The 27,622-nt window shown below is 43.6% G+C and overlaps 1 protein-coding gene across 2 annotated transcripts; it reads left to right on the top strand.

Annotated features, from left to right (window-relative positions):
- The first annotated feature begins 1,069 nt into the window (after nt 1–1,069).
- CLXN (calaxin) lies at nt 1,070–23,716 on the top strand. Of its 2 annotated transcripts, XM_074386643.1 has the most exons (7): nt 1,070–1,248; nt 4,871–5,026; nt 5,754–5,858; nt 6,515–6,666; nt 7,250–7,354; nt 22,518–22,602; nt 23,473–23,716. In XM_074386643.1, the coding sequence occupies exons 1-6, from the start codon at nt 1,191–1,193 to the stop codon at nt 22,593–22,595; spliced, it is 654 nt and encodes a 217-aa protein (XP_074242744.1). In that variant the 5' UTR covers nt 1,070–1,190; the 3' UTR covers nt 22,596–22,602; nt 23,473–23,716. The 2 variants fall into 2 exon arrangements, with proteins under 2 accessions (XP_074242744.1, XP_074242745.1); XM_074386644.1 differs by lacking the exons at nt 22,518–22,602; nt 23,473–23,716 and adding an exon at nt 10,638–12,046.
- Nucleotides 23,717–27,622: the final 3,906 nt, after the last annotated feature.

The following is a 27,622-nucleotide window of genomic DNA, read 5'->3' as shown; positions in this document are numbered from 1 at the left end:
TAATCCCAGCACTTTGGGAAGCCGAGGCGGGCGGATCACCTGAGGTCAGGAGATCGAGACCATCCTGGCCAACATAGTGAAACCCCTTCTCTACTAAAAATACAAAAATCAGCTGGGTGTGGTGGCGCGTGCCTGTAATCCCAGCTACTCGGGAGGCTGAGGCAGAAGAATCGCTTGAACCCAGGAGGTGGAGGTTGCGGTGAGCCAAGATTGCGCCATTGCACTCCAGCCTGGGTGACAGAGCCAGACTCAGTCTCAAAACAAACAAACGAATGAATGAATGAATAAATAAATAAATATTTTATATATAACACATATATAAAAGCCCTCTGGGGAAGCCCACCTTCCCCAGAGGGCTTAGCACTCTGTTCTGGCCGCCTGCGGCACTCCGCGGGTCACCTGCTGCGCAGGGGTGCAGCCCAGAAGCCGCGGGCTGTCGGGTGGAGCCCGGCGTGCAGCAGGCGAGGCCGTCTGGGTGTGCGTCCGTGCACTGTGAGGTGTGCACAGTGACGAAATGGCCGAGTGGCCTCAGCGCGCACCCCCCTCCCTGGGCAGGCGGTGACTGTGCCGCAGTTTCCCGTTGCTCTCAGAAACACTGCTGAACACTTGAAGACCTCAGGTGACAGGCTGCCTCCTCTACCGCACCGACAGTGGCTGGGCCCCGAGAGCACCCGGCTGGCCGCCATCCGGACGGCACCCCGGCTGTGTCGTGGCGCTGCTCCAGCCCCCAGGACGGCCACGATCCTAGGCCTCCCCTCGAGGGGTGACGCTCACCACCCCTCACGCGGCGCGCACACCGCGTTTCGGATTTTCACGATTGACGCTGCAAAGCAAAGAGGCTGTGAGCTCAGCAGCCAGAGACCGCTGAACGTTTAAACCCCGCAGTCGGCATCAGAACACAGCCCGCAGAGCGCCCTGCTGGGACCTGCCGGCCGCACCGCGCACGCGGGCCCCGGAGCGGAGCCCATGGGCGGGGCCCGGCTGTTGCCACGGCCGCGCGGCGGGCAGCCTGGGGCCAATCGGCGGCGGGCAGAGCCGTTGCCATGGCTACGCCGTCTGTTAGGGCCGCGCGCGCGCTGGTGGACGGAGACCTCACCCCTTTGCCCCAGCCCCGGGGCTCGCGGGCTTCCCGCCAGGGTCTGGGCCCCCGAGCGCCCCGAGATCCCCGCCGCGGCCCGATTCCGCCAGGCATGAACCGCAAGAAGCTGCAGAAGCTGACGGACACCTTAACTAAAAATTGCAAGCACTGTAAGTAAGAATTAGCGCTGGGCACGACGAGGCTCCTGGGCGGGGCCTGGACCCCACCCGGTGCTAAGGGCCGCAGCTGTGCGCGCTTCCCGCAGCCCGGGCCCCTGCGGGCTACAGCCCCTCCACCCCCGCGCCTTATGCAGAAGCAGGGAGGGAATTCCGGGGTGCTAGCTCCTTGGGTTTGGTTCCAACGCCCAGGAACTTGGGAACCCAGGCCTACGCTTCTGGTGCTACCTGCACTCCCACCCATGCGCTTACTTCTCCAAGCCCCTTCTTTTACATGATAGAAACTTGGGGTGTTAGCCTCAGGGAGGTGTAGCATAAATGCTACAACCCACTGGTCCTAAGAAAAGTGGCACCACCGACGTGGATCGGGCACCCACCTTGCTTTCTAGCTCGCACCTATTACCCGCAGGTCCAAGTTCTGGAAGCTTGCATAGAGACCCACGGGAGAAAACGGTGCTCAACCTCTGAACATCTTTAGGAGAGATGAGTTGTGTCATCTCATCTGTGCCTCAGAGCAAGATTTGTTTGGAAACCAGAGTTCAGCGCAACTAAACACGTGGTAAAGAATGGGTTCCACACTTTAGACTCCCACTTTCCAGTGGCCCGTGGTGTTGAAAGAAAAAGGAGGCTTTCAACCCAACCGTATTGCCTTATTGAAGGCGCCTGCTCTCATCTCGCATTTGGAAGGGTGGTCCTAGAATTTCATAGGAAATGTTGAGATTGTATTCAGATTGAAAAACAGAATTGCGCTTGAGCAAGGGAAGTCGTGGATGTGGTTGAGATGAGGAAGATATTGCCTGTCGAGCAAACTTAGAAGTTGTGTGCTGATTGCAAAACCGCTAGCCACTTGAAGAAACAGAAGCAACAATCCCCTGAATACCCGGGTTGCTCAAAGAAGAAGCAATAAACCTGTTGATGTAGTTTTAGAGATTATGAGATCTAGTGGATTATGGGATCTAATCACCATTAGTATCTGATTAATAACTGGTAAGAAATGCTCTCTTAGTGGGATGGTGGCATAAATTAACGTTACGGTGTGTATAAGCATCTTAAAATTTTTAGGAAAAATATCCTGTAATTTAAGGAATTATTATGACTTATACTCCGATGAGAGTTTTGTTCTGTTATTGTTTTTCTTAAAACACTTTCATTTCTGGGAGAAAAATAGGTATTCTTGAAACATCTAGTAAACATTTTTGATAAATATTCAAAAGCAATGCAATTGCTGCTGTACACAGTACTGATTTTGTATCTTTCCGTAAGTTTGAATTTATTTAGTCTCCGTTCAGCAATTTGAATGCATTGCAAACAATCATTCTGTGAATAATCAAAAAGTGAGTGAGTGTATGTTTTAAAAGATGAGTAAAAATATGGCAGGAAAAAGTCTACTCTTTTGATTTTTTTTCTTTATGTAAAACAATTTTAATGAGTCTTACAAACTTAGATGATTATTAAAGTCTATAGAAATAGTTACAAGTCATGAGCATTATAATAATGTTAAATTTCCGTGAACAGAAGAAGTTTCCCCTAGTCAAATTTTGTTTTAGTTGCAAAATAATAGAGCTATCAGGATTCAATGGATAAATTTTGTAGCATCAAAGAAGAGTAAAAGATCTTAAGAGGGCGTCTAGTTCATGCACCATTCTGCAGATACGTCCTGCAGGACATATTTAGAGCATTCCAAGAAGATGAAAATCTCTTCTTGAATTTTCTTCAGTTTCAGTTAATATTGTATTCTAGAATTTAAGAAATATTTCGCAATAAAAGTTTTCTTATGGCTAACCTTTGATCCTTTGGGTAACAAATTAAACTGATTTTTTTTTAAAGTTTTATTTCAGCTGAGACAGAAAAATGGCTAACCAACATCCCATCTGCTAGCATTTTATATACATGAACAGAGTACATCATTCTTCAGGCAGGTTTTTCTTCCTCATCCACTAACAGCTCTTGCTTTTGAAGAAGGGTGTGGTGTGTGTGTGTTTACATAAAACATGAAATTCACTATTTTGACCATTTTAAGTACTTAATTCCATGGCATTAAGTACATTCACATTGTACTGTTTCACTCTGTTCTGCTTCCATCACCACCATCCACTTCCAGAACTTTTTCATGTCCCAGACAGAAACTCTACCCATTAAATGCTAACTCACCATTCCCTCCTCCTCCTAGCCCCTGGTAACCACCATTCTACTTGGTCTCTCTGAATCTGACTACACTAAGTACCACATATACGAGGACTCATACAATATGTGTCCTTTTGTGTCTGGCTTATTTCACTTAGCATAGTGTCCATAAATGTTCATTTATCTGTTAGAATTTTCTTCCTTTTCAGGGCTGAATAATATTTCATTGTATAAGTACGCCACATTTTGTCTGTCCATCCCTCCATTGATGGACTCTTGCATCTGTCTTTTGACTGTTCTGAATAATACCACTATGAACATTGTCATACAGGTTCCTGCTTTCAGTTCTTCTCAGTATGTACTCAGAAGTAGAATTTCTGGGTCATACAATAATTGTGTTTAAATTTTTGAGGAACCATCCTACTGTTTTCCACAGTGACTAACAGCTGTTTTTAAAATCATAACCATTATATTATTTCCTACTATTTACTGTATCCTTTTTTTCCCAAAGTTTTCAGTGTTTCTCTTTAAGCGTGATTCTCAAAACCAGAAATCCCACAAAAGCCTGTACTGACCTCTAAGATGAGGTGTGATTTTTCCATTCCTAGATGCTGTCTTCTGTTATGCACACACAGGTTTTGTCCTTGTTTTTTTTTAAATGCTCAATCATAGTTCTGTCTGGTTTCAAAATAAATTTTCCCCAACTTTCGCCCATACTTGGTATTTGGGCTTTTATATTTTCAAGACCAGGCAATAACGCTTCCACCTACATTCTCAAATGGGAATTGAAATGCAAACTGAATTCCCAATTCAGTATAAATACTGAATCAACTCAGTATTTATAACCATGGTTCTTTATACAGTAATGTGTATGAGCAAGCATCTGTCTGTATATATCCTTTAAAAAAATTCCTTCCTCCAAACACTTACTGAATAGTTGCATATTAATTTTTACGTAATCCTCAACAAGAGTCATATTGGGTGCTAGAATACACTGTAAGGCTTTTTTATTGGAAAACTAGTGATTCTGGTTTCCAAAATCTGGCTTATGAATTCATGAAGGCTAAAGTGAAATGAAAATTGTTACCTACTTTTCATGAAGCTGACATCTCTTTTCAGGGAAAAGAAGTTGTATACTCGTGAATGCCTATAAATACTGGGAAAAAGTTACCATTCTTAAACCTCACCATTCTTATTTTGAGTCATATTTCTACCAGCCTTGTAGAGTTTAGAATCCAACACTGCCATCATTAGTCTAATAACTTGGCTAATACTATCATATTTTTCCCCTAAAAGTGGGAACTCCTGTTTGGAGGGTCTGCTACTTCTTCTATTTCTATTAAGGTTCATGAATCTCAAAACAAGAGAGTCTTCTATTGACAATTACCTATTTGATGTCTTTTATATTGTTTGTAAACTTATTGGTGCAAAATTTAAGTTAGAACTTAAAGATTAAAGATTCATTTTTGTTATCTCTATTTTATTCTTTCAGTTAATAAATTTGAAGTGAACTGTCTTATAAAGCTTTTTTATAACTTGGTGGGAGGAGTAGAGAGGCAAGGTCTGATTATTGGACTGGATCGTAACGCCTTTCGAAACATCCTGCATGTGACATTTGGAATGACAGATGACATGATTATGGACAGAGGTAAGAGACACAGAAGATTCAAATTAGCCAAATCCAGCTATAACTGAAGAAAAAAAAAGAAAAAGGTTTGGCATTTGGACATCTTCTTGGTAGGAAGCTTAGTGTTTTGCATTCCCCGTGCCACTGGAATATACAAATTTAATTTTGAAAAGATCATAGAAAAGAGGTAATATTGGCTTTATTTTGTGTGTATTTACGAAGAAGGCAAAGTCATGTTGACTATCTACCTTTCCCTTACTTTATATCAGAAAACCCAAAGCATTTCTATTTATACTTAATAAAACTAATAAATAGAATAGTTTTTAAAGGCCATTTAAATTATTTACATCGTAGAAAATATTTCAGTGACAAGATATAATTCCAAGCATCATGTAATGACTTGAGTAACAAAAATATAGTCTTTTATTTTTATTAGTATATTTAACATATCTAATTAACATGACCAACATATTTTATACCAACATATTTATTATTAATTAATGATTAATATATTTAGACATTGAGAACTGTATTTGTTCCCACAAAAACATTTTAGAAATTGAATGGTTTTTAATAAAAGAGTATCATGATATGATGATGTCTTAGTTTCCTCTTTGGTCCAATGAGAATACTGGACCATACAACCTGAAGCGTTCTCTTAATTTTAAAAGTGAGTGATGCCAGTGTAGACACTTTACTGAGAGTTACCACGCAGCACAGGTGTTACATTTAACCTCTCTCCCTTTAGTATTCCGAGGTTTTGATAAAGATAACGACGGCTGTGTCAATGTATCGGAGTGGGTTCATGGATTATCACTGTTTCTTCGGGGATCTTTGGAAGAAAAAATGAAATGTAAGATTGAAGGTTGTCCTAATGGTTTGCACATTGTGAATTACATGTCTAAGGTGCTCACATCAGTGTCCTTCAGCCCAGCCAGTGAAGTGGGTTTGTTGGTTGGCTGGTTAGTTGATTTGGATCCCAGTAGCCTGTTTTATGGAATGAATTCGAGTCAATGAAATGTGAAAGAAAGTTAAATGATTCTGAGGAGTAATTTATGCCAAGGAAGACTCCACAGGCATTCCTACACATGCTAATTGTGTACATACACATTTATATGTTAAGCTTTTGACAGATTTCAGTACTTGAATTGTAACGATAATACTGGAGAATATTGATGTAAGTGTTCTTATTCTTAATTAACTCTCAATTAATTCTGATGAACTCTCCTTATGAGTCATATTTCAATCAGTTTTCCAAGAGTTTCAGGGTGAAGATATTCAAATTACTGTTCCTTGGTATGCTGTTTCATATTTGAGAGTAAGGAAATGTTTTCTAAGGATTATTGAATACATCCTAGTATATATTGGCACTCACTGTGGAAATCAGGCTGCCCTAAGGCCCATGGGATTTTTTCAGCATCGAGATAGAACTTGGCCCTGAAAACTTTACCAGAGAAAATATTACCTTACTGATAGCATCAAATTCATAATTTCTTATTTTTAAAAAAGATTGCTTTGAAGTGTTTGATTTGAATGGTGACGGATTCATTTCAAAGGAGGAAATGTTCCACATGTTGAAGAACAGCCTTCTCAAACAGCCATCTGAGGAAGACCCTGATGAAGGCATTAAAGATCTGGTTGAAATAACACTTAAGAAAATGGTAAATATGGGTCATGTCAAGTTTTATATTAAAATTCGTGGGCCAGATATGAGCTAAAAATAAGAATTCAAATTATAATAACTTTCAGTTTCCTGTTTGCTTAAAGAAAACACATAAATTATGCTCTTCATTATAAAATTAATAGTTCTTTTCAGTTTCACCAGCTAACCTCTTATTTTTCTAGCACTTTTTTTTTTTTTTTTTTTTTTTTTTGAGACAGGGTCTCACTCTGTCACCTAGACCAGAGTGCAGTGGTGTGGTCACAGCTCACTGCATAATCAAACTCTTGGGTTCAAACAATTCTCCTGCCTCAGCCTCCCAAGTAGCTAGGACTAGAGGTGCATGCCAGCATGCCCAACTAATTTTTTTTAATAGAGATGGAGTCTCACTATGCTGCCCAGGCTGGTCTCAAACTTCTGGCCTCAAGGAATCATCCACCTTAGCCTCCCAAAGTGCTATGATTGCAGGCTTGAGCCACCATGCCCAGCCTAGCACATTTAAAAAAATCGACACTTGACTATGAAGAGCGTGTATGTACAGTAATCATTTTACGTGTTGCTTCACATGTTTCTCATCCCCCCAGGATCATGACCATGATGGGAAGCTGTCTTTTGCAGACTATGAACTGGCTGTGAGAGAAGAAACCCTTCTCCTGGAGGCCTTTGGACCATGCCTTCCTGATCCAAAGGTACTGATGTGACTTTCCCTGAGCAGTAACCAAAGTAGAGTGTAGAACAACCCAGGACTTCTTCGTTTGAAGAGTAGTGGATCAGACAAATCCTGTCCACCCGGAGAGAATACCTTTTAAATACAGAAAGCCCACTGAAGAACCTGCTGATTCATTTCACGGTACTCCTATGGCCCAGTGACTGCTGTGTTTCATTCTTTAACTCATTCATGTCAGAAACAATTAATGAGTTTAATGCGTGCCAGAGCACAGATGAAAGGCTCAGTGGTTTTACTCAAGGGCTCATATTTTCCAGTGAAAATAATTACACAAGAGCATGATATGTATTATTATAATGATACTTAATTACTTGTATGTGCTTTGTCTATGCCAGGTGATGTTGTAAACACTAAGTCTCATATTGCCTCATTTAATCCCCATAACAACCCTGTGAAGTAGGTAGTAATATTAGCCTCATTTTCCAGGTGAGGAAACCAAGACTTGGAGAGCTTAGGCACCTTGTCTAAGTTCACCCCCTTATTAGTGGAGTAGCATGGGGACCCTGGTGCCAGAGTCATAGAGATATGTGTAGAGTGTTGTGGAATTTGAGAAGAGGTCATCTAAACAGCTGTATGGATGACTGGTGATTGGCTGGTAAGACAGGAAGCTTATTAGAAGAACTGGTTTTCAAAGGACTAAGTAGCCAGGTCAGATGGGGGAAAATAATCTGGGCAGATGGATGATGTATGCACAAAAGAGAGACAGAGAGACAGGGGGAGAGAGAGAGAGAGAGAGACAGAGAGAGAGAGAGAGAGAGAGAGAGAGATGGAGCAAGAGATGCAAATGCATCTGCACTGGAGGAGGTTTTGGTGTGCTCTGAGGCTGGTGACGAGGCTGCAGAAGCACAGCTTGCGGAGCTTGGAGCTCAGGTTTAGTCCTGAAAGTGGTGCGGCATCACTGGAAGATTGAGGCAGGCGGTGTGATGTGGTATAGAAACAGTATCACTCCTCCCAGCCCTAGCATGTGTCTCCAGCTGCCCACTCAGCATGCCCACTTAGATGTCCTCAACACACTTTTTTACCTTTCCCCAAACTCAGCCCTCCCTAGGTCTTTCCTGTCTCAATAAATGGCAACCACATACACCCAGTTGTTCAGTCGAAACCTAGGGGCCATCTTTAATTTCTCTGTCGTGACACAGTTAGCTACTCCTCCAAAATGTGTCCTCGAATACAGCCTCTTCTCCACGTATCTGCTGGCCACCACTCTAAGTTAAGCCACTGTCATCTGTCCTGTAGCCTAGATCATTCGCTTTCTGGCTTCCACTGTTACCCCCTCCTGACTTTTCTCTACCATATCCAATATGTTTTAAATGCAGATGCTGTCAGGCCCCTCCCTTGCTCAAAACCCCCTGAGGGTTCTGAAGTGGACCCAGTGGGCCATTTCCCTCTCTTCACTCACATCTCCTATCATCTCCCTTCTCTCTTGCTGCCGGAGCCACAGCAGCCATCTCATGTTCCTCCTCCGCTGTACACTTGCTGCTGCCTCTGTCTGGAAGCCCTTTCCCCAGACCTTCCTGGGCCTCAATCTCTCATCTCATCCAGTCTCTCCCCAATGCCACTTCCTCACAGAGCCCTGTCTTGACCATCTTAACAATCCTCCCTCTTCATCCCCTAGCCCTGCTTTCCTTCTTTTTCTTAGCAGTTTTTTTAATGACCTATGTATATCTGCCTTCCCATATAGATGTCAGCTCACTGAGGCTAGGAACTTAGTTTTGGTTTCACTGTGTCTCCCCACATCCTGTGTGTAGCATATGGTGTGTGTCTAGTAATGAGAGATGGATGGGTGGATGGATGGATGGATGAGTGGATAGATGGATAGGTGAGGTGGATGTGTGGGTGGGTGGATGGATGGATGGATGGATGGATGGATGGATGGATGGAGTGGATGGGTGGGTGGATGGATGATATGGGAGGGTGGGTAGGTAGATGGCTGGGTGTGTGAATGGATGGGTGAGGTGAGCAGGTAGATGGGTGGGTGAGTGGCTGGATAGATGGATGGATGGAGAGATGGGTGGGTGGGCAGGTGGATGGATGGGTGGATGGATGAATGGATGGATGAGGTGGTTGGATAGGTGAGGTGGGTGGATGGATAGATGGATGGGTGGATGGATAGGTGGGCAAATGTATGGGTGGGTGAGTAGATAGATAGATGGATAGATGAGTGGCTGGATGAATGGGTGATGGAGGGATGAATGGATGGATGATGAAGTGAGTCAATGGGTGAGGTGGGTGGGTAAGTGGGTAGATGGATGGGTGGATGGATGGATGGATGGATGGATGGGTGAGGTGAATGGATGGGTGGGTAAAGGGATGGGTGGTTGGATGGGTGAGGTGGGTGAGTGGGTAGATGGATGGGTGGACCGGTGGATGGATGGATAGATGGGTGAGGTGAATGAATGGGTGGGGTGAGTGGGTGGGTCTCAGAAGTGCCTGATAGGGAGCTCTGGATCTCTTAATCTCCTCAGGAACTATTTCATTATTTACCTTTACATTTATACCACATCTTCACTCTCTTCCCTCTCTAGTGAAACCTTCCCATTAGAATTTTAAAAGATTCAAAACTGTACCATCTGAAGATCAAAATGAAAGAAAGAAGGAAAGAAAAGGAGAGAATTCACCTTAGTTTCACGTCTCTCACTTCTATTTCTTGTATAACGGTTTTCTTTCTCAAAGCCTAGTTTCTCAAAAGAATTGTCCAGATTTAAGATCTAACTATCACTTCTTCCCGTCTATCCCTGAATCTGCTAGTGCAAGGTCACCCTCCTGCCTTGTAAATAATCCCATGAATGCTCTTGGGTTCTTGCCTTATTGAACCACATCTCCCTCACCCTTGGCTCTCAGTACAGCCTTCCTGCTCCAGAAAGTGTCTCATTCCCAACCAAGACTTGGCTGTACCCCGATTCATCCTCCTAGACTCCCAGAGTCTACCGTATGCCTTTCCCTCCCACAGCCTTTCAGCCCTGACTGATGCTTGCCAGTTTCTGACCAGTCTCTGCCACCAGGCTGGAGAGTTTTGGAGAGCTGGGTCAAGTGGTCTTGTTCATCTCCGTGGCCAGAGAACAAAGCACTGTGCTTGGAGTGTAGTTATGAGATCCGTGCGTGAAACGCTCAAACAGCAGACGTTTGCTATGCCCGTCACTCTCAGTGATCCTGTCTTGGCACACACTAAGGAGGCTTACAGAACATTTTGTGTTGTTCTGCCTTTTTTGTAAATCTATACTAAATTGAGTACCTTTTTTTTACAGAGCCAGATGGAATTTGAAGCTCAAGTATTCAAAGATCCAAATGAATTCAATGATATGTGAATACCTAAATGTCTATATTGTCTCCAGTGAGTAAAAAAGGAGGCACATATGTATTACTTATTTTTTCTATTTAGTTCAGAAAGATGATGTTGAATTGTATGTTTCAGGGTGAAGATGAAGTTCCCTTACATATATCATTTCACGTCAGTGTAAGGTGCAATTAAAACAGACGGGAGACAGAAGTCCTTTATTAGATGCTGGGTTTGGCAAGACAGTTAACTTTTCTAGAGATATTTTATCACATAGATTATCTGTTGAAGCACATAAATGGCATAAAATCTTTGGATTCATTAAATGAATGGAGAGATTATGTAATCATGAATTATTAATGCAAATATTCTGCATGTCAGAAAGAAGCTGGATGTACATTGAAAAATCATTGAAACTACTGGATTTCCTTTGAAACAATAAATAACGAAGATGGCATGAAAATAGTAAGAGTACCAATTGTTCATTGAAACACCTTTCTGGTAGGCATTGAGGGAGATCCAGAGAGGTGAAATGTGTGGAAATCATATTATATTAAAATATAATATGATTTGCATTATTGTTCGAGGCTTTGCCTTAATAACCTTACTGATTTTAAGCATCTGAAGGCAGGGCTTTTATCTATACACGTCTTTGTCTGCCATAGGAGTTAGTCTTCTGCATACAATGGGCTGTCCGTAATTACTGCAGATTGGACTGAAAACCAAAACATGCCACAAGATAAATGCGAACTCTTGGTGAGCAGAGGGAGAACGTGTACTGAGTTTCTTAGTTTTCACGGCTAATGCATTGGCACAGCTTTCAGTCTATCCCTGGAGTCCTTCCAGACAGTCCCTACCCCATGCATTGCAGTGGGTTGCCAAAGCCCCGCTCTGTCCTGGCACCCAGTGTCCCTCCACCCTAATTCCTACCTTTTGTCCCCATGCCACTGCCTGAGTGCACCGTAGTGCCCCCACTGCCCCACAGCCTGGGTTCCTCCGTGTACCCCTTTATGAGGGCACATCCTAACTGTGCCCTGCTGGCTGCGACCTCCTGAAAACACACCTGGCTGCTCCCTGCATCTGGCTCCCCAGCATGTGCTGTGGGCATCCTGAGAAGCCCGAGGAAGACAGGGCCGGGTTAGGCTTGTGTGAGCTGCTTTCTGCCTTCTAAGTACACACAGTAAGCAGGGGAGAGGCGTGTTACGCCATATCTGATTTATCCTCATCTAAATAGTTAGAGGCTACTTGGGATAGTAAATCTTTCTTACTACATATGCATTAAGTTTAAGTAAAAGAGAAGATTGTGTGAAAAATGCACTGTTACTAATAAATGAAATAAACAATTCCATGAAGTAAAAGAAAAAATATTTTATTGTGCAAGTATTTTTTTATATTTTAGATTCTTACATAGATGGACTTTGACATAATTTTTCTATTTGAAGTAAGTATAAGTAATGCATCATACAATGCTTTTTTCTCTTTATCGGGAGATCATTGATAAACTGTATATATTTAAGATATACAACTTGATGTTTTTATATTTGTATACATTGTGAAATAATCACCACAATCAAGTTAATTAACACATACACCACCTCACATGGTTACCATTTTCTTTTTGTGTGTGCAAGCTACTCTTACAGCAAGTTTCAAACATATAAATACTGTCAACTAGAGTCACATTGCTGTTCATTACATCGCCAGAACTTAGTCATTTTGTGTAACTGAAACTTTGTAGACTTTGACCAACATCCCCCCATTTCTCCCCACCCTACTCCTCCCACCCCGCTGAAACCACTATTCTTCTCTCTCCTGCTCTGAGAGTTTTGGCCTTTTGGGTCCCTCATATAAGTGAGATCATGGAGTATTTGTTTTTTTCTGTGTCTGGTTTATTTCAATTAGCATAATGGCCTCCAGGTTCATCCATGTTGTTGGAAGCGATTTGATTTCCCTCCTTTTGAAGGCAGAGTGATTGTGTGTGTGTGTGTGTTTGTGTGTGTGTGTGTGTGTGTAATGGGGGGACGGGGACACTATGGTGCACTCAGGCAGTGGCATGGGGGTGAAATGTGGAGTTAGGGTAGAGGGACACTGGGTGCCAGGACAGAGGGGGGTTTTGGCAACCAACTGCAATGGACAGGGTAGGAACTGTCTGGAAGGAATCCAGAGATACACTGAAAACTGTGCCATGTGTGCATACATACACGTATTTCATATACCCATTTATTTATTGACAGACATTTGGGTAGTTTCCATATCATGGCTACTGTGACTACACTGAAATACACTGCACTCTGACACAGATTTCTCTTTGTGAAATTGATTTTATTTCCTTTGGGTATATGCCTAGAAGTGGTATTTCTGGATCAGGTAGTGGTCCTAGTTTTAATTTTTTGGGAAGTCTCTATACTGTTTTCCATACTAGCTGTACTAATTTGCATTGCCACCAACAATTGACAGGATTCTGTTTTCCCCACACCCTTGCCAGCCTTTGTTATCATGTATCGTAGTGCCAATAGCCTCTGTAAGAGGGGATAGCTGATTCTGGCTTTGATCTGCTGATTTGATTACTGATATTGGACACTTTTTCATAGACCTGTTGATCATTGCTATCTCTTTGAAAACTATGTAATCAGGTTCTTTGCCCGTTTCTGAATCAGGTTCTGTTTGGTTTTTGTTGTCGCTATTCAGTGGTCGGTGTTCTTTATCTATTTTAGACATTAACCACTAAGCAAACATATGATTTGTAAGTATTTTCTCCAGTGGTTGCCTTTTCTCTGTTGATTTTTTGCTTTTCTGTGCAGATTTGTTGTTTTAGTTTAATTCAGTCTCACTTACTTTTGCTTTTGTTGCCTGTGTTTTTGTCATCATATCCAAAAATCTTTGCCCAGACCAATGTCGTGAAGCCTTTCCCTCTGTGTTGTCTTCTAATCGGTTTACAGCTGCAGAGCAACATTGAGTCCTTCATCCACTTTGAGTTGATCTTTGTATATGTTATGAGATGGGGTCCAGTTTCATTCTTTTGATGTGGAACTCCAATTATCCCAACACCATTTTGTGAAGAGACTCTCCTTTGCCTGCTGTGTATTCTTGCACCTTTGGGGAAGATCAGTTGACTGTAGATGCCTGGATTTATTTTAGGCTTGTCTTGCATTCCATTGGTCTCTATGTTTGTTTTTATGCCAGCACCATGCTGTTTTGATTACTAAAGCACTGTATTTTGAAATCAGGAAGTATGACACCTTCAGCTTTGTTCCTCTTGCTCAGGACTGCTTTAGCTGTTTAGGATCTTTTCTGGTTTCATATGAATTTTAGGATTTTTTTTCTATTTCTGTGAAGAATGGCCTTGGGATTTTGAGAAGGATTGTATTGAGTCTACAGATCATTTTGGGTAGTATGAACATTTTAATGATATAAATTCTTCCAGTTCATACATATTAGTTGCCCTTTCATTGGTCTGTGTTCACTTTAATTTTCTTCGTCATTGCCTTTATAATTTTCAGTGTATAAGACTTTCACCTTTTTGGTTACGTTTATTATTATTATTTTTGCTGCTATTAGGAATGAGTTTTTCATTAATTTTTCAGATAGCTTGTTTGTTTGTAGAAACATAACTGACTTTTGTAAGTTGATTTTGTGTCCCGCAGATTTATGAAGTTCACTTACTGGCTCTAACAGTGTGTTGTTGTTGTGTCTGTAGGATTTTCTACATATATGATGATGCTGTTGGAAAATGGAAATAATTTACTCCTTCCTATCTAACTTGGATGATTTAACTTCTTTTACTTGTCTAATTGCTTCCAGTACTATGTTAAGTGGAAATGGCAAGAACAAGCACCATTTCTACCAGATATTTGACAGAAAGGGTTTTTTTTATTTTAATAATGATATTAGCTGTGGACTTTTTATACATGGCCTTTATTGTGTTGAGGTAAATTACTAGTGTACTTATTTTGTTGAAAGATCTCATCATGAATGGATGTTGAACTTTGTTAAATGTTTTATTTCTGCATCTGTTGAGATGATCATGAGGTGGTTTTCCTTGTTGTTAATGTGTTGTATCACATAGACTGATTTGCATCTGCTGAAGCATCCTTGCATCCCAGGGATGAATTCCACCTGATCATGGTGTTATGATCTTTTTAATGCATTGTTGAATTCAGTTTGCTAGTATTCTACTGAAGATTATTATTTCGATACTCATTGAGGATATTGGCCTGTAGTTTTCTTTTCTTGTGCCATTATTGTCTGATTTGGAATTAAGGTCATACTGGCTTCATAAAAGGAGTTTTTGAAAGTGTGCTCTTTTCTTCTATTTTTTAGAGGAGTTTTTTTTTTTAAAAAAAAGAATTGATATTCATTCTTCTTAGAATTCTGGGTGGAATTCACCTAGAAAGCCAACTGGTCTGGACCTTTCTTTGTTGGGAAGTTTCTGATTACTGACTCAATCTCATTTGTTATTGGCCTGTTCAGGCTTTCTGTTTCCTCCTAATTCAATTTGGTAGGTTATACATTTCTAGGAATTTGTCCATTTCTTCTAAGTTATCCAGTTTGCACATAGGAATATTTCATTGTCTTTTATGATCATTTGTATTTCCAATGCATCCACTGTAATGGCTCCTCCTTCATTTATGATTTTGAGTTTTCTTCTTAGTCAGCCCAGGTGTTTGTCAATTTTGTTTATCTTTTCAAAACACCAAGTCTTAGTTTGTTAATTTTTTTCTGTTCTCTATTTGATTTATTTCTGCTTTTATCTTTATTATTTCTTTCCTTCAGGTAACTTTGGGCTTAGTTTGTTCTTTTCTTCTGGTTTTTTGAGGTGTGAAGTTAGGTTTTTTAACCTAAGATCTCTATTATTTTTTACTGTAGGCATTTATCATTGTTAACTTTCCTCAGTGCTACTTTTGCTGCCTTGTATAAGTTTTGTTGCTTTGTTTTTGTTTTTGTCTTGAGATAATTTTTAAATTCCCTTTGATTTCCTCTTTGAACAAATAGCTGTTCAAAAACGTGTTGTTTAGTTTCTGTATATTTGCGAATTTGCCCATTTTCTTACTGTTACTGATTCCTAGTTTCATTCTCTAACTGTTGGAAAAGATACTTGGAATGATTTCAGTCTTCTTAAATTTGTTAAGATTTGTTTCGTGACCTCACATGTGATCTAACCTAGAGAATATTACATGTATGCTTGAGAAGAATGTATTCTTTCATTATTGGATAGAAAGTTCTGTACACGTCTGTTAGGTCTTTTTAGTCTATGGTGTTGTGCAACTCATCTGTTTACCAATTTTCTGTCTGGATGTTTTATCCATTATTGTTTTTCTGTCTGGATGTTTTATCCATTATTATAAGTGGGACATCAAAGTACAGTACCTATTACTGTATTGCTATAAGTTTATTTCTTCAGCTCTGTCAATATTTCCTTTATATGCTTTAGATGTTCTGATATTGGTTGCATACATATTTAAAACTACTATATGTACTTGTTGAGTTGACCATTTCATCATTATATAATGTATATAATGTTCTTTGTCTTGAGATAAATTTTTTACTAAATTTCTCTTTTATTCGATATAAGCATGCTCACCTCTGCTTTCTTTTGGTTATCATTTGCATGGAATGTCTTTTTCCATCCTTTCACTTTCCACCTATACATGCCTTTAAATTTAAAGCAAGTCTCTTGTGGACAGCATATTGCTGAGTCTTTTTAAAAACTGTTCAATCACTCTATGCCTTTTGGTTGGGCAGTTTAATCTATAATGATTTAAAGAGACCATTAATATATATGTACTTATTATTGCCATTTTGTTTATTGTTTTCTGTCTGTTTGACAGTTGTTTTCTCTTTGATTTGATGATGTTTTGTAATGATTGGCTTTGTTTTTTGTGTGTGTGTGTATGTGTATGTATATCAATGATAGAGGTTTGGGTACTTATTTCAAGGCTTAAATAAAATATCTTGTCTATTTTAAGTTGGTAATTTAACTTTGATCATACACAATAACTATATTTTCAATCCTTCTACACATTTTGTGTTCTTGTAGTCAGTTTGCTTCTTTTACATTGTGTGTCTCTTAATAAACGTTTATCTTTTAACTTTTATGTTAGGGTTAACAGTAATTTACATACTACAATGTTGCATTATTCTGTATTTGTCTACATATTTATCTTTACCAATGAGATTTATGGTTTCATGTGTTTTCACGTGGCTGCTTAGCAGGTTTTTATTTCAAATTGAAGAAATCTCTTAACCATTTTTGTAAGTGAGGCTTGCGGGTAGCAAACTTTCTCAGTTTCTGTTTATTTGGAAAAGACTTTATCTCTCCATTTTTAAGGGATAATTTTACAGGTATAGTATTCTTGATTGGCAGGGTTTTTTTTTCTTTCAGTACTTTGAATTTGTTATCTCACTCTTTCCTGGCCTACAGGGTTTCAGCTGAGAAATCCACTGATAGTCTTGGCTACATTGCCTTAGATGTGATGTCACTTTTCTCTTGCTGCTTTCAAAATGCTCTTTGTTCCTGACTTCTGACAACTTGGTTATAATGTACCTCATTGTATCCATCTTTGGGTTGACCCTATTTTAGGCCCTTTGAGTTTCTTTAATCTGGATGTTCATTTCTCTCCCAAGGTTTGGGAAGTTTTCAGCCATTAAATGTTTAAGTAAACTTCTTAACCTTTTCTCTTCTCCTTCTGATACTTTCATAATGCATATATTGCTTCACTTGATTATGGTCCATAAATCCTATAGGATTTCTTCATTCTTTTTTATTGTTTTTTTTTTTTTGTTTCCTTTTTCTCCCCTGACTGTATAATCTCAAATGACCTATCTTCAATTTCACAGATTCCTCCTTCTGCTTGATTGAATCTGCTCTTAAGGCTGTCTCTTGTATTTTCTATTTCATTCACTGTACTTTTCATCTCCAGAAATTTCTGGTTTTCTAATGACTTTTATCTCTGTTGAACTTCTAATTTTGTTCATGTGTTGTTTTCCTGAATATGCTGAGTTGTCTGACTGTGTTCTCTTACAACTTACTGAGATTTTTTAAACCAATTATTTTGAATTCTTTGCCAAAAAATGCAAGGCTTTCCATTTCCTTGGGCTTGGTTACTGGAAAATCAGTAATGTTTCATTGGTTTTATATGTTTCTTATAACCTTGCATTTATGTCTACACATTTGAAGAAGCAGTCACCTCTTCCAGACATTATGGGCTGGCTTTAGTGGGGAAAGACCTTCACCTATGGGTGGGTATGAGGGCACCAGCTGGGGTGTGATAGTTCTGGCTCCAGATGAATACAACTTGGATTCTGGGCAGTTTGATTAGCTGGGGTCAGCATCAGTGAAGATTGTGGGCATCATCAGTCATAAAAGCTGTGGGTGTCCATAATGGTGACAAAAGCTACTGGAGTTCTGATCACCTTTTTCCCCATAGACAGAGGTCACAGCCAAAAAGATCCCCTTTGTTGCCAAGCTGTGCCAGGGTAGAGGATGGGGTGATGCAGATAAAATGCTTCTAACACCTTTATATACAGCTGTCCTTGGTTTGAGGGTGCTTTAATGAGTTCCTGCCACTTCTTCATTGTACTCTGGAGCATTCTCAGAGCTATTTGTGTTGGTAAGGAGTTGTTAAATTCTTGCTTTCGTTGGGGAGACAAGAGCTGGGATCTCCTAGTGTATGATCTTGTTGATACTGTTGCCTGCTTTTAATATTTTAGCTAATTTTTCTGATTACAAAGTATTGAGGTTCTCTGAAGAATATTTCAGATATTTAGGAAATTTAAAAATAAGATTTAAACATTGATTAAATTCTGGTTTAAATCCTTCCAGGCTTTTATAATGCATTTGTAAGTGCACCTATATCTTTGCAAAGAGAACACGGTATTTTTCAGATGATCGTGTTGAAAATGCACTATTGTCTTCATGTACCACTATTTCATGAATATTTTTTGAGGTCATTCATAATTTGTCTGTAGCTTGACCTGTAATGGCTGCCTGGTATTTCATCATGACTGACTCCATTAAACCACTTTCCTGCCATCGACACGCCAGCTGTTTCCACATTGTTGCTGTTATAAATAATTCTAATAATGAGCATCCCCTGTAGATAAACTTTTCACATGGCTCAGTGCTTACTTTCTTGGGGTAAGTTTGTAAAAGTGAAATTGTTGGATTAGAGGCTCTGCATAATTCTGAGATTTCTAGCACATGTTGCTAGGTCACTAAAGGCTTCCAATTGAACTGCTATGCCCAATGTATGAGAATCCCTTTCCCTGAAATATTCACTCTTTTAATTTCCTTACAAGTGTCCTGGACCATTATGAGCATGATTTTAATTTATCATTGAAAATACTCACCTTAGACATCTGTACCTAAACTTTTTATTCTATGTTGAGTATCTACTGACCTCCATATGAATAACCCTCTTTTATTAATGGACATTTAAACCTAAAAAATGTTAACAACAAAAAATCCCTAAATAATTTTAATCCAGCTTAAGATGATAATGACACTGGACTATAAGAATTCATACACTCTGTTCAAGAGCCTCCCGATATATCCAGTCTCCTCTGCTGTTCATCATAAACTGCCCAAATCACTTCCTTATGCTGCTGTATCTATATTGATGGATTCTCTTAATTTCACTACTGTAGCAACTCATAAATGACTGTAACATTGAAAATTTACTCACCACATAGTAAGGGCATCTGAGTGCCTTGGGATCGCTTTAAGGAAAAGCTGTCTCTCCCCTCTTGCCCATTCTGTGCCCTCACCTCTCCACTGCTAGGCTTGGCCTAACTTTTCTCCCCGCTAAGTACAGCTAACCTGGCTGACCTTGGTCTTTGCCTACATTTGTGGGGCTGGGTTAAGACTGTGGATGAGCACTTCTAATTTGGAGGATTAGCAATAGTCTTCCTCTAACTGGCTCCTCTCACTGGCTTCCCCTTCTCCTCCCAGCGCTTTGTGTGGAATAGCAGAAAGCCGGGCTAGGCTCCTTTAGGAGAGGTAGACATCACCTCATAAGCAGCATGGAGGATTCTCTTTGGGAAACAATCAAGTGCTTTTATTTCAACTACAGGATTTTAAAACCACCACTGAAAACTGGTAGTCCTACATTCTTAACCTGCAAATATCTCTGCGTACAAGACTGCACTTGTAAGAAACCAGGCCTGCAATTGCTTGCACCATAAAATCATCCAAAACATTCAGTAAGTTCCTACTTTGTGCAACACCACGAGGGTTAATATATTCCAAGTCGGTTGTCCCTGCCCTCACCCCATTCGCAATGTAAAGTGACAATTCCAGACCATGTGCTACATGTGTTGTCACCTGTCACTGCTTGGATTCACGCTAATAACGCCTCTCCTGCCTCCCCCTACCACAAAGTTATCTCATTTGTATTAAAGAAGGTTGTTAAAGGGGATTCAAATCATCTGCTCTGACACTATGAAGACAAGCATCTGGAGAAAGTTCCTCTGAGATGCCCTGTGGCCCCTGCGCTTTTCCTGACCCTGCGTCTCATCTCAGGGGCCATTTCCTCCCAGAGTCACCTCTGACGCTTGCCCAGTCATCAACAGCTAGTGCTGAATTCTCACCAAGTGCTACCAAGGGAGGGTTGGGAATTGCATTAGACAGAGAGAGACTACAAAATATACATAATAACATAGAAATTTAACGCACATATACATTAATTACAATTTAGCAAGTTGTGAGGATGGCTCCATAATATTTCAAAAAGAGGCAGACGTAATACATCTGCGTTTTCTGACGGAGTGACTGCCCTCTGTGTCAGGGAGGGAGGCAGATGGTGTCTTGGAGTGTTTCCAGTCCAAGTCGCCATTGAGGGAGAAGCCCCCCAAACATGTAGCAAATAAATCAAAGGCCACTTCTCACAGATACATCTCAGGTAAACTTGCTCGGTTTCGTGGGAAAGTGAAAAAGACAGGAAATCTACCAGGGAGGCATCCTCAGGGAGGCCAGGCGCCTGTCTGCATTTGAAGTGCCTTTATCAGTCTTCTCACTGCCAGCGCAGCAGCTCACTGCCCCAGCTCCACCGTCGGCCATTTGTTGCTTTCCATGGATCTCAAGCCTCCTACCTGGCCCATCAAGAAAATATTCCCCCACTAAAACACATATCGTCTTACTCATTTTACCTTCCTCTTGTCCGTTTTGCTCCACTGCCCCTATTATGTGGCCCTAGCTAGGCTCACAGAGGCCCCTGGGGTGAGAGCTTGTCAGCGTGGATGCCCTGGCTGACACCCAGGCTGCCCTCTCCGAGCACGAGCCACACCCAACACCTCCCATCGGCATCTCCAACACCTCGTGTGCATGAAGGGGACCTGAGCACCCTGTTTCCTGAGGGAGGACACCACCACTCGGAACTACACATTGCTGAGCCTGAAGACAGAGAACAGTGTGGAAGTAAGCAGAAGGATTTAGGAATCCTCTCTGTGAGTGGCATTTAGAACCTGAGTCACTGCCTCCAGTATATCTAACTAGCCCGAAAGCACAGGAAATCTGGAAGGTTAATTAAAACCACGGAGTCATGTCTTCCTTCATGAATCCTTCAGATACATGATAAAGTCAGAAAATGGAATAAGAGAAATTTCTAAAATGCCCATAATCTCAATAATACATGAAACAAAAATCCAATGAGTGCTTTTGTTCCAGATACTGTGCTAAGCATTTTACATGTATTATCTCACTAATTTCCTCCAACTATCCTAAGAGGTAAACATGACTTACAGATTTTTCATCCTACACATTGAGGAAATTGCAGTTAGGAAAATCATAAATCCCTAAAGGGCAAAAGCCAAGATTCAGACCTTACCTAGTTCTAATGCTAAAGAGACCTTTGTGTAAAGCAAATCCACTCTTGCCACACATCCTCCGCTTACTCTGTGGTGTGAGTGACTGTCCTCAGCTCCAGAATCTCCCAGCGGTCTCCCATGGACACAGGCGGGGCTGCTATGTGGTATGCATGTATTGTGAGATCATCGATTCCTCTCCTATCCACTCTTTTCATCTGAACATACCTTGGGATTTGCTTTCTTTAGTGGAAGTTTCCATCTTGGATGTAATGCCTTTTGTATTTGGTGCTAATAAGAATCTGGACATTAGGCTGGGACGTGGCCTTACCAAGCCAGGTGTGGTGGAAACATGGAGCGGTCACTAGGCTGAAAAACTCTGGTGCCGCCAAGGGAGGCAGAGTGAAAGGAGCGTCAGCAGAGCATGCAGAGGAGGAGAGGCTGAGACTACCGCCCATTAGTGAGGAGAGTGGTGGAAGCCGGACTCCGCAACTGGAGAGGGACCAGGAATGCTTCTTTGAGCCATCTCCGATGATGTCAGGGAAAGCCTTCTTCTACCTGGAGAAGAAAAAGATGCCAATGACCAGAGGCCAAGAGATAAAGTGGCAAACACAATAAACCATAACATGGTGCTTTCCAGGTGCCAGTCATCAGCCCAAGGATAGACAGCCAGGGTACAGCCAGGATGTGTGCCAGGTCCGACCTGCAGCCCAGGCCCTGGCCCATGTTCCAGTGCCAACTGCCTCTTACTGTCACAAGATACCACCTGGCCTGGCACAAGTTTACCTGAGATGTATCTGTGAGAAGTGAACTTTGAAAATCTGGTATAAGTGAAAAGTGATTCTAGCTTGGTAGGGACCATGGCATTTACCATCCCATATGGGATGGTATCGTGAAAGGAGATGCTCATTACATCAGCACAGTGTTATCTGGGGTTTTCCCAGGCAAAGCAGGATATATTGTCATCCTACTTATACGTTACGAATTACTTCACAAATTACACTTATCTGAAATGGGAATAACACCTGCTTTCTCTGCCTCTATCTCGCAGGGTTTCTGTAAGGCAGGATTGAATGAGATAGTGTCTGTTACATCATGTCACAAAGAGGCAAGCCGTTTCCCCCTTTGAATAAACCGTAAGTATGATCTGAATGCATGGATTTTGGTAGGTGTGTCGGGTCAGGGACATGTGTGTCCTAGCTCGAAGCTTGCTTAGCTTCTTCATAGGCACTCAGGTGTAATGAATAAGTATGGACACCACCAGCCCGGAAATGGAGAGCCCGGGTTTCTGGGTCCCTCCTGTCACTAATACGTGGCAGTGCTTAAGTTTCTTATAAGGAAGCTGGAGGATATTCCTAAAATAGCTTCAAGAGCTGAATTTAGAAAAATGAATCTCATGAAAGTCGGATAAAGTACTGGTGTAAACGTCGCTAGAATCCTACCCTGTTGGAGTCAGCATTAGTGAAACTACCTTCCCCCCAACACACACACATCTCCCTCACAACACAGAACACACAGACGTACACACCGTAGTGCATCCCGTTTACCACGTGCAGCCGAGGACTTTGCATTTCTTTCTCATCCCATCAAGAGTTCACCAATTCTAAAGCAACTGGCATCACACTGCTCCTGACGAGGATTCCGATTAGTCACATTCAAGATTTAATGTGTTTGTTATGCTGGTTCTAACGTGGTAAAATATCAAAAGGAAATTAATGAGATACGATTTGTAGGAAAGCATAAAAGTCTAAAATCCCATTAGATCAGCATGAACTTGCATCCAAGTTACGTGAGCTCCGATAAGCCAAATTCACGCCGTGGTCCACTTGCTGTGTTCTTAATTGGGTTAGTGTGAATCTGAGTGCAAGGCAAGCTGCTTCCCTCTTCGAATTTCTCATTACTTGGTACTGTATTTTGATTTATGTAAACACAGAAAAGAGCATAGCACCCCCAGGAATTCAAGTTAGTCGCTAACCAGGAAGTGGGTGCACCCTCTGTATTTCCAGGGACCCTGACGGTGACCCCATGGGATGTGTGCATGATGTGCGCAGCCAGCGCCAGCAGACCCCATCCCAGACAACGAAAACGCTGCGCGGAAGCGGCCCTGCCCCTACCCGCATGGACCACTCAGTCTAGGAGGAGAGTTGCTGTTCGCTGTCTTGAAAAAGGACGAGAAAGAGCAGGAAGAAAGAAAAGGAGGAGGAGGAGGAGAACAAAAACAGGGAAGGGAGGGGAGGCGGGAAAAGAAAAAGACTGATGGGAGGAAACGGTTTTCATGCCTTTTTTTTTTTTTTTTTTTTAAAGGAAACAGGTAAGCAGAGAGTTAAGGGAGTGGTGTTTTTCTCTCCTTTCATGGCCACGGGATTCTAGAAAATCAAATGGCAGGTCTGGGAGGAACGGTCTGCTGAGAGGGGTGCAGTGGGGAGACAGAACCCCGCAGGCCAGGACCTGCCCCAGCGCCCAGGTATGCGGCTGACAGGCAGGGCGCTGGCCCGCGGCAGGTGCAGCACCGCCAGTGCCCGCGGCCCCAGGAAAAGAAAACCTGCAGGTGCCGTCGGGACATGTCCTGAGCCTCCGAAGCCACGCGCTTTTCTCAATAGCTGTCCTGTCCTCATTGTCTGCTGCAAGATGATGGTGTGCTGCTGTGCGGTGGGAGGGGACGAGAGGGAGGGAGTGGCGTGTGGCGTCTCCTGCTCTGGTGGCTTTGATGACACAGAGGGGTGGCTCCTGAGTGAGTGGCAGTGGGAGGGAGTGGGGCAGGCAGTGGGGATCCCAGGGGGCTGTCGTGGGCTGGCTGAGCCTGTGCCAGAGGAGGGGGGCGGGGACTCCCCTGCCAGCCCCAGGGCCACTCCTCTTTCCCCAGCAGAGCGCCCCTCCATGCCCTCTCTCCCAGACTACATGAACCTGGCAGTCTTTTGTCTGCAGAGTGCCCCTGTGAGCATGACCCACTGTCCCTCCATGCCCGGGATTCTCGTCTGTCCTCCTTCAGCCATCTGCTGCACAGTGGCTCCAACCATTTCAGCTCAGCGCTCACAACCCCAAGAATTTCCCAACGCTGCCTGAGTCCCTGCACATGGCAGGAGCGCGCATAGGTGAGCACATACTGCAGGTTCTCCGGGGCCTCTCTGTGACCTTTCAGCCTGCTCATGACGTGTCATCAGAGGCAGTTCTGAAAATAAGCAATTATCACATTCAGCTGGAAGCAGGAGAAAGCAACGGAGCCACGTGTCTTTGCCAACTCTGAATACCTGATCAAGGGGATCTCCTGCCCTCCTCAGAAAGGGCTGGCTTACATTTGCGGGGAGTGGGGGATAGGAGGGCGTTTTGCCTTTGTAGAAAGTTAACTCCGTGTTGTGGTTGTCATACTGACTGCAGCCAAGGAGCAAGGAGGCAGCCATGAGCTCCTGGCTGGGCCCAGGGAAAAGAGTACTGCTCCCTGGTAGACCCAGGGGCAGGATCAGTGATCCCGGCTAGACTCAAGGAAGGGAGTGGTGCTCTCCAGCTATGCCCAGGGACAGGAATAGTGCCCCCAGCTAGACCCAAGGACAGGAGCAATGCTTCTGGGTAGCCCCAGGGAAAGGAGTAGTGCTCCTGGCTAGACCCAGGGACAGAAGCAATGCTCCTCAGCTAGACCCGGGGACAGAAGCAATGTTCCTCGGATAGACCCAGGGACAGAAGCAGTGCTCCCCACCTAGACCCCGGGACAGGAGCAGTGCTGCCCACCTAGACCCTGGGACAGGAGCAGTGCTCCCCGGCTAGACCCCGGGACAGGAGCAGTGCTGCCCACCTAGACCCAGGGACAGGAGCAGTGCTCCCCGGCTAGACCCCGGGACAGGAGCAGTGCTCCCCAGCTAGACCCCGGGACAGGAGCAGTGCTGCCCACCTAGACCCCGGGACAGGAGCAGTGCTCCCCGGCTAGACCCCGGGACAGGAGCAGTGCTGCCCGGCTAGTGGTGTACCCAAGCCCTTCCTTCCCTCTCCAGCCTCACAGGACCCCTGCAGCAGCCTCTTGGGAAGGGGCTCTGAGCCCTGCACCCCTCCCTGTGCCCTGAGCCCAGCACTCACAGCTAATCCCCTTGGATGGAGCAAGCACACTTCTGCTTGGGCCACTGAGCAGGAGCTGAGTGCCATGCCAGGGGGTGCTCCCTACAGGAGAGGCAGCAGCCAGGCCAGACTGCAGTCCAGGGGCCTGGAGCACTCCGTGCCTCACTGTACACAGTCATCAGGGGGTGAGGGTGTCCTCAGAACACCTGCCATGCAGGGTGGGGAAGATTTAGGTGAATAGACTGAAAGCACCTAGAGTGACGCCCTGCACACTTGTCAGCTCTCATGACTGTGGTGTGCATGGCAGTGTCATGCTTTTGCGAACAGCCATGCTGATCCTGCATGCCACCTGGGTCGCCCCTCCCAGTGTTCGGGCAGTGCTCAGGGCGTGCTGCTGGCTGCCCGCCCACCTGCAGCTATTCCAGGGCAGGACTGGAGTTCCTCCGGGGATCCGCGTCCTAAGCAGGCCGGGCTGGCAGGAGCCAAGGCGCAGTTCGGCTGCTGCGCGTAGGTGATTCAGAATCCTCACTGTACGGTACACAAACACCTTCCCTACAAAATCGCAAGCTAAGAATGCAGTGTGGACTTCCACAGAATGCTGACTCTTGGTCAAATCAGTATCCCTGTTGTCTGAGCGTCCAGGGGTGTTTTCTTTAGGAAAACAGTGCCCCAGCAGCGCACAGCTTACTGTGAAGAAATCTTTTCCTGTACCTATTACTACCCAAATGAACCCTATTGCTGTGTGAGTTTCACAGCACTTTGTTTTCGGGTCTTAATGAAGTTTAGGTTGTGTGTGCATGCATGTGTGTGGGTGTGCAAGTGTGTTGTGTATTCCTCTGTGCACACAGACATGCATGAACTCACACACGCAGTGAGGCCTCCTCCCATGTCCTCAGCTCCACCTGGTTTTGCATTTACTTGCGTGTCCTGCTGAGGACGCCTCTAGTTTAATGCACGCGGTTTTCTGCTCACCCTATGACTATTCCAGTCGCTTCATGGAGGGTTAAGGGAAAATGGAGTTCCTGGTAAAGGTGAACCAGACGGGTGGCAGATGTGCCTCCAGACCTTTGACTACAGCCTCAGGCCGCAGGCTGCTCCTACCCACTGGCTCCTGAAGGCTAAGGTGCAAAAGCCACCCTGCTCTCGGCTCTGACTGCAGCAGGCACAAGTGGACAGGCGGCGCAGGTGAGCAGACCCAGGGGAGCAGGCACAGGGGAGCAGACCAGCTGGCTGATCCTGATGGCTGAGAGTGGAAAAAGTAAGGCCTTAGTGCCCAGGCCACACAAACTATGCGGCCGTGCTAAGTTGGTGCCTTATAAACAAGAAAGAGTGCGGACATAGGACTACAGTAGCACTTACCTTACGAGTGCATCTAGTAGCACCTAGAGCTGTCCTTTGATGGACACCAGCAAGCTGCATGAGCATGAGCAGAAAGCAGGGAAAGTAAAAGGAAACGGAGTGCGCAATAGGAACATGCTGAGCTTCTGTTTATTAAGGGGTTGCTAGGGATGGGGGTATAGAAAAACGGGCACAGTGGCTCACGCCTGCGATCCCAACACTGGGAGGCTGAGGCGGGTGGATCACCTGAGGTCAGGAGTTTAGCCTGACCAACATGGTGAAACGCATCTCTACTAAAAAGAACAAAAATTAGCCAGGCATGGTGGCAAGTGCCTATAATCCTAGCTGCTCGGGAGGCTGAGGCACGAGAATTGCTTGAACCCGGGAGGCAGAGGTTACAGTGAGCCGAGATCGTGCGACTACACTCCAGCCTGTGCAACAGAGTGAGACTTTGTCTCAAAAAAAGAAAGAGAGAAGGAAAGGAAGGAAGGAAGGAGGGAGGGAGGGAGGGAGGGAGGTGGGAAGGAAGGATGGACGGAGGGAAGGAAGGAAGGAAGGAGGGAAGGAAGGAAGGAAGGAGGGAGGGAGGGAGGGAGGGAGGGAGGGAGGGAGGAGGGAAGGAAGGATGGACGGAGGGAAGGAAGGAAGGAACGAGGGAAGGAAGGAAGGAAGGAGGGAGGGAGGGAGGGAGGGAGGAGGGAAGGAAGGATGGACGGAGGGAAGGAAGGAAGGAAGGAGGGAATGAAGGAAGGAAGGAGGGAGGGAGGGAGGGAG

The sequence above is a fragment of the Saimiri boliviensis genome, chromosome 15, assembly GCF_048565385.1.
Source record: "Saimiri boliviensis isolate mSaiBol1 chromosome 15, mSaiBol1.pri, whole genome shotgun sequence".
Taxonomy (NCBI): Eukaryota; Metazoa; Chordata; class Mammalia; order Primates; family Cebidae; genus Saimiri; species Saimiri boliviensis.
Note: the sequence above shows the minus strand (reverse complement) of the source record. Positions and strands in the feature narration are given on the sequence as shown.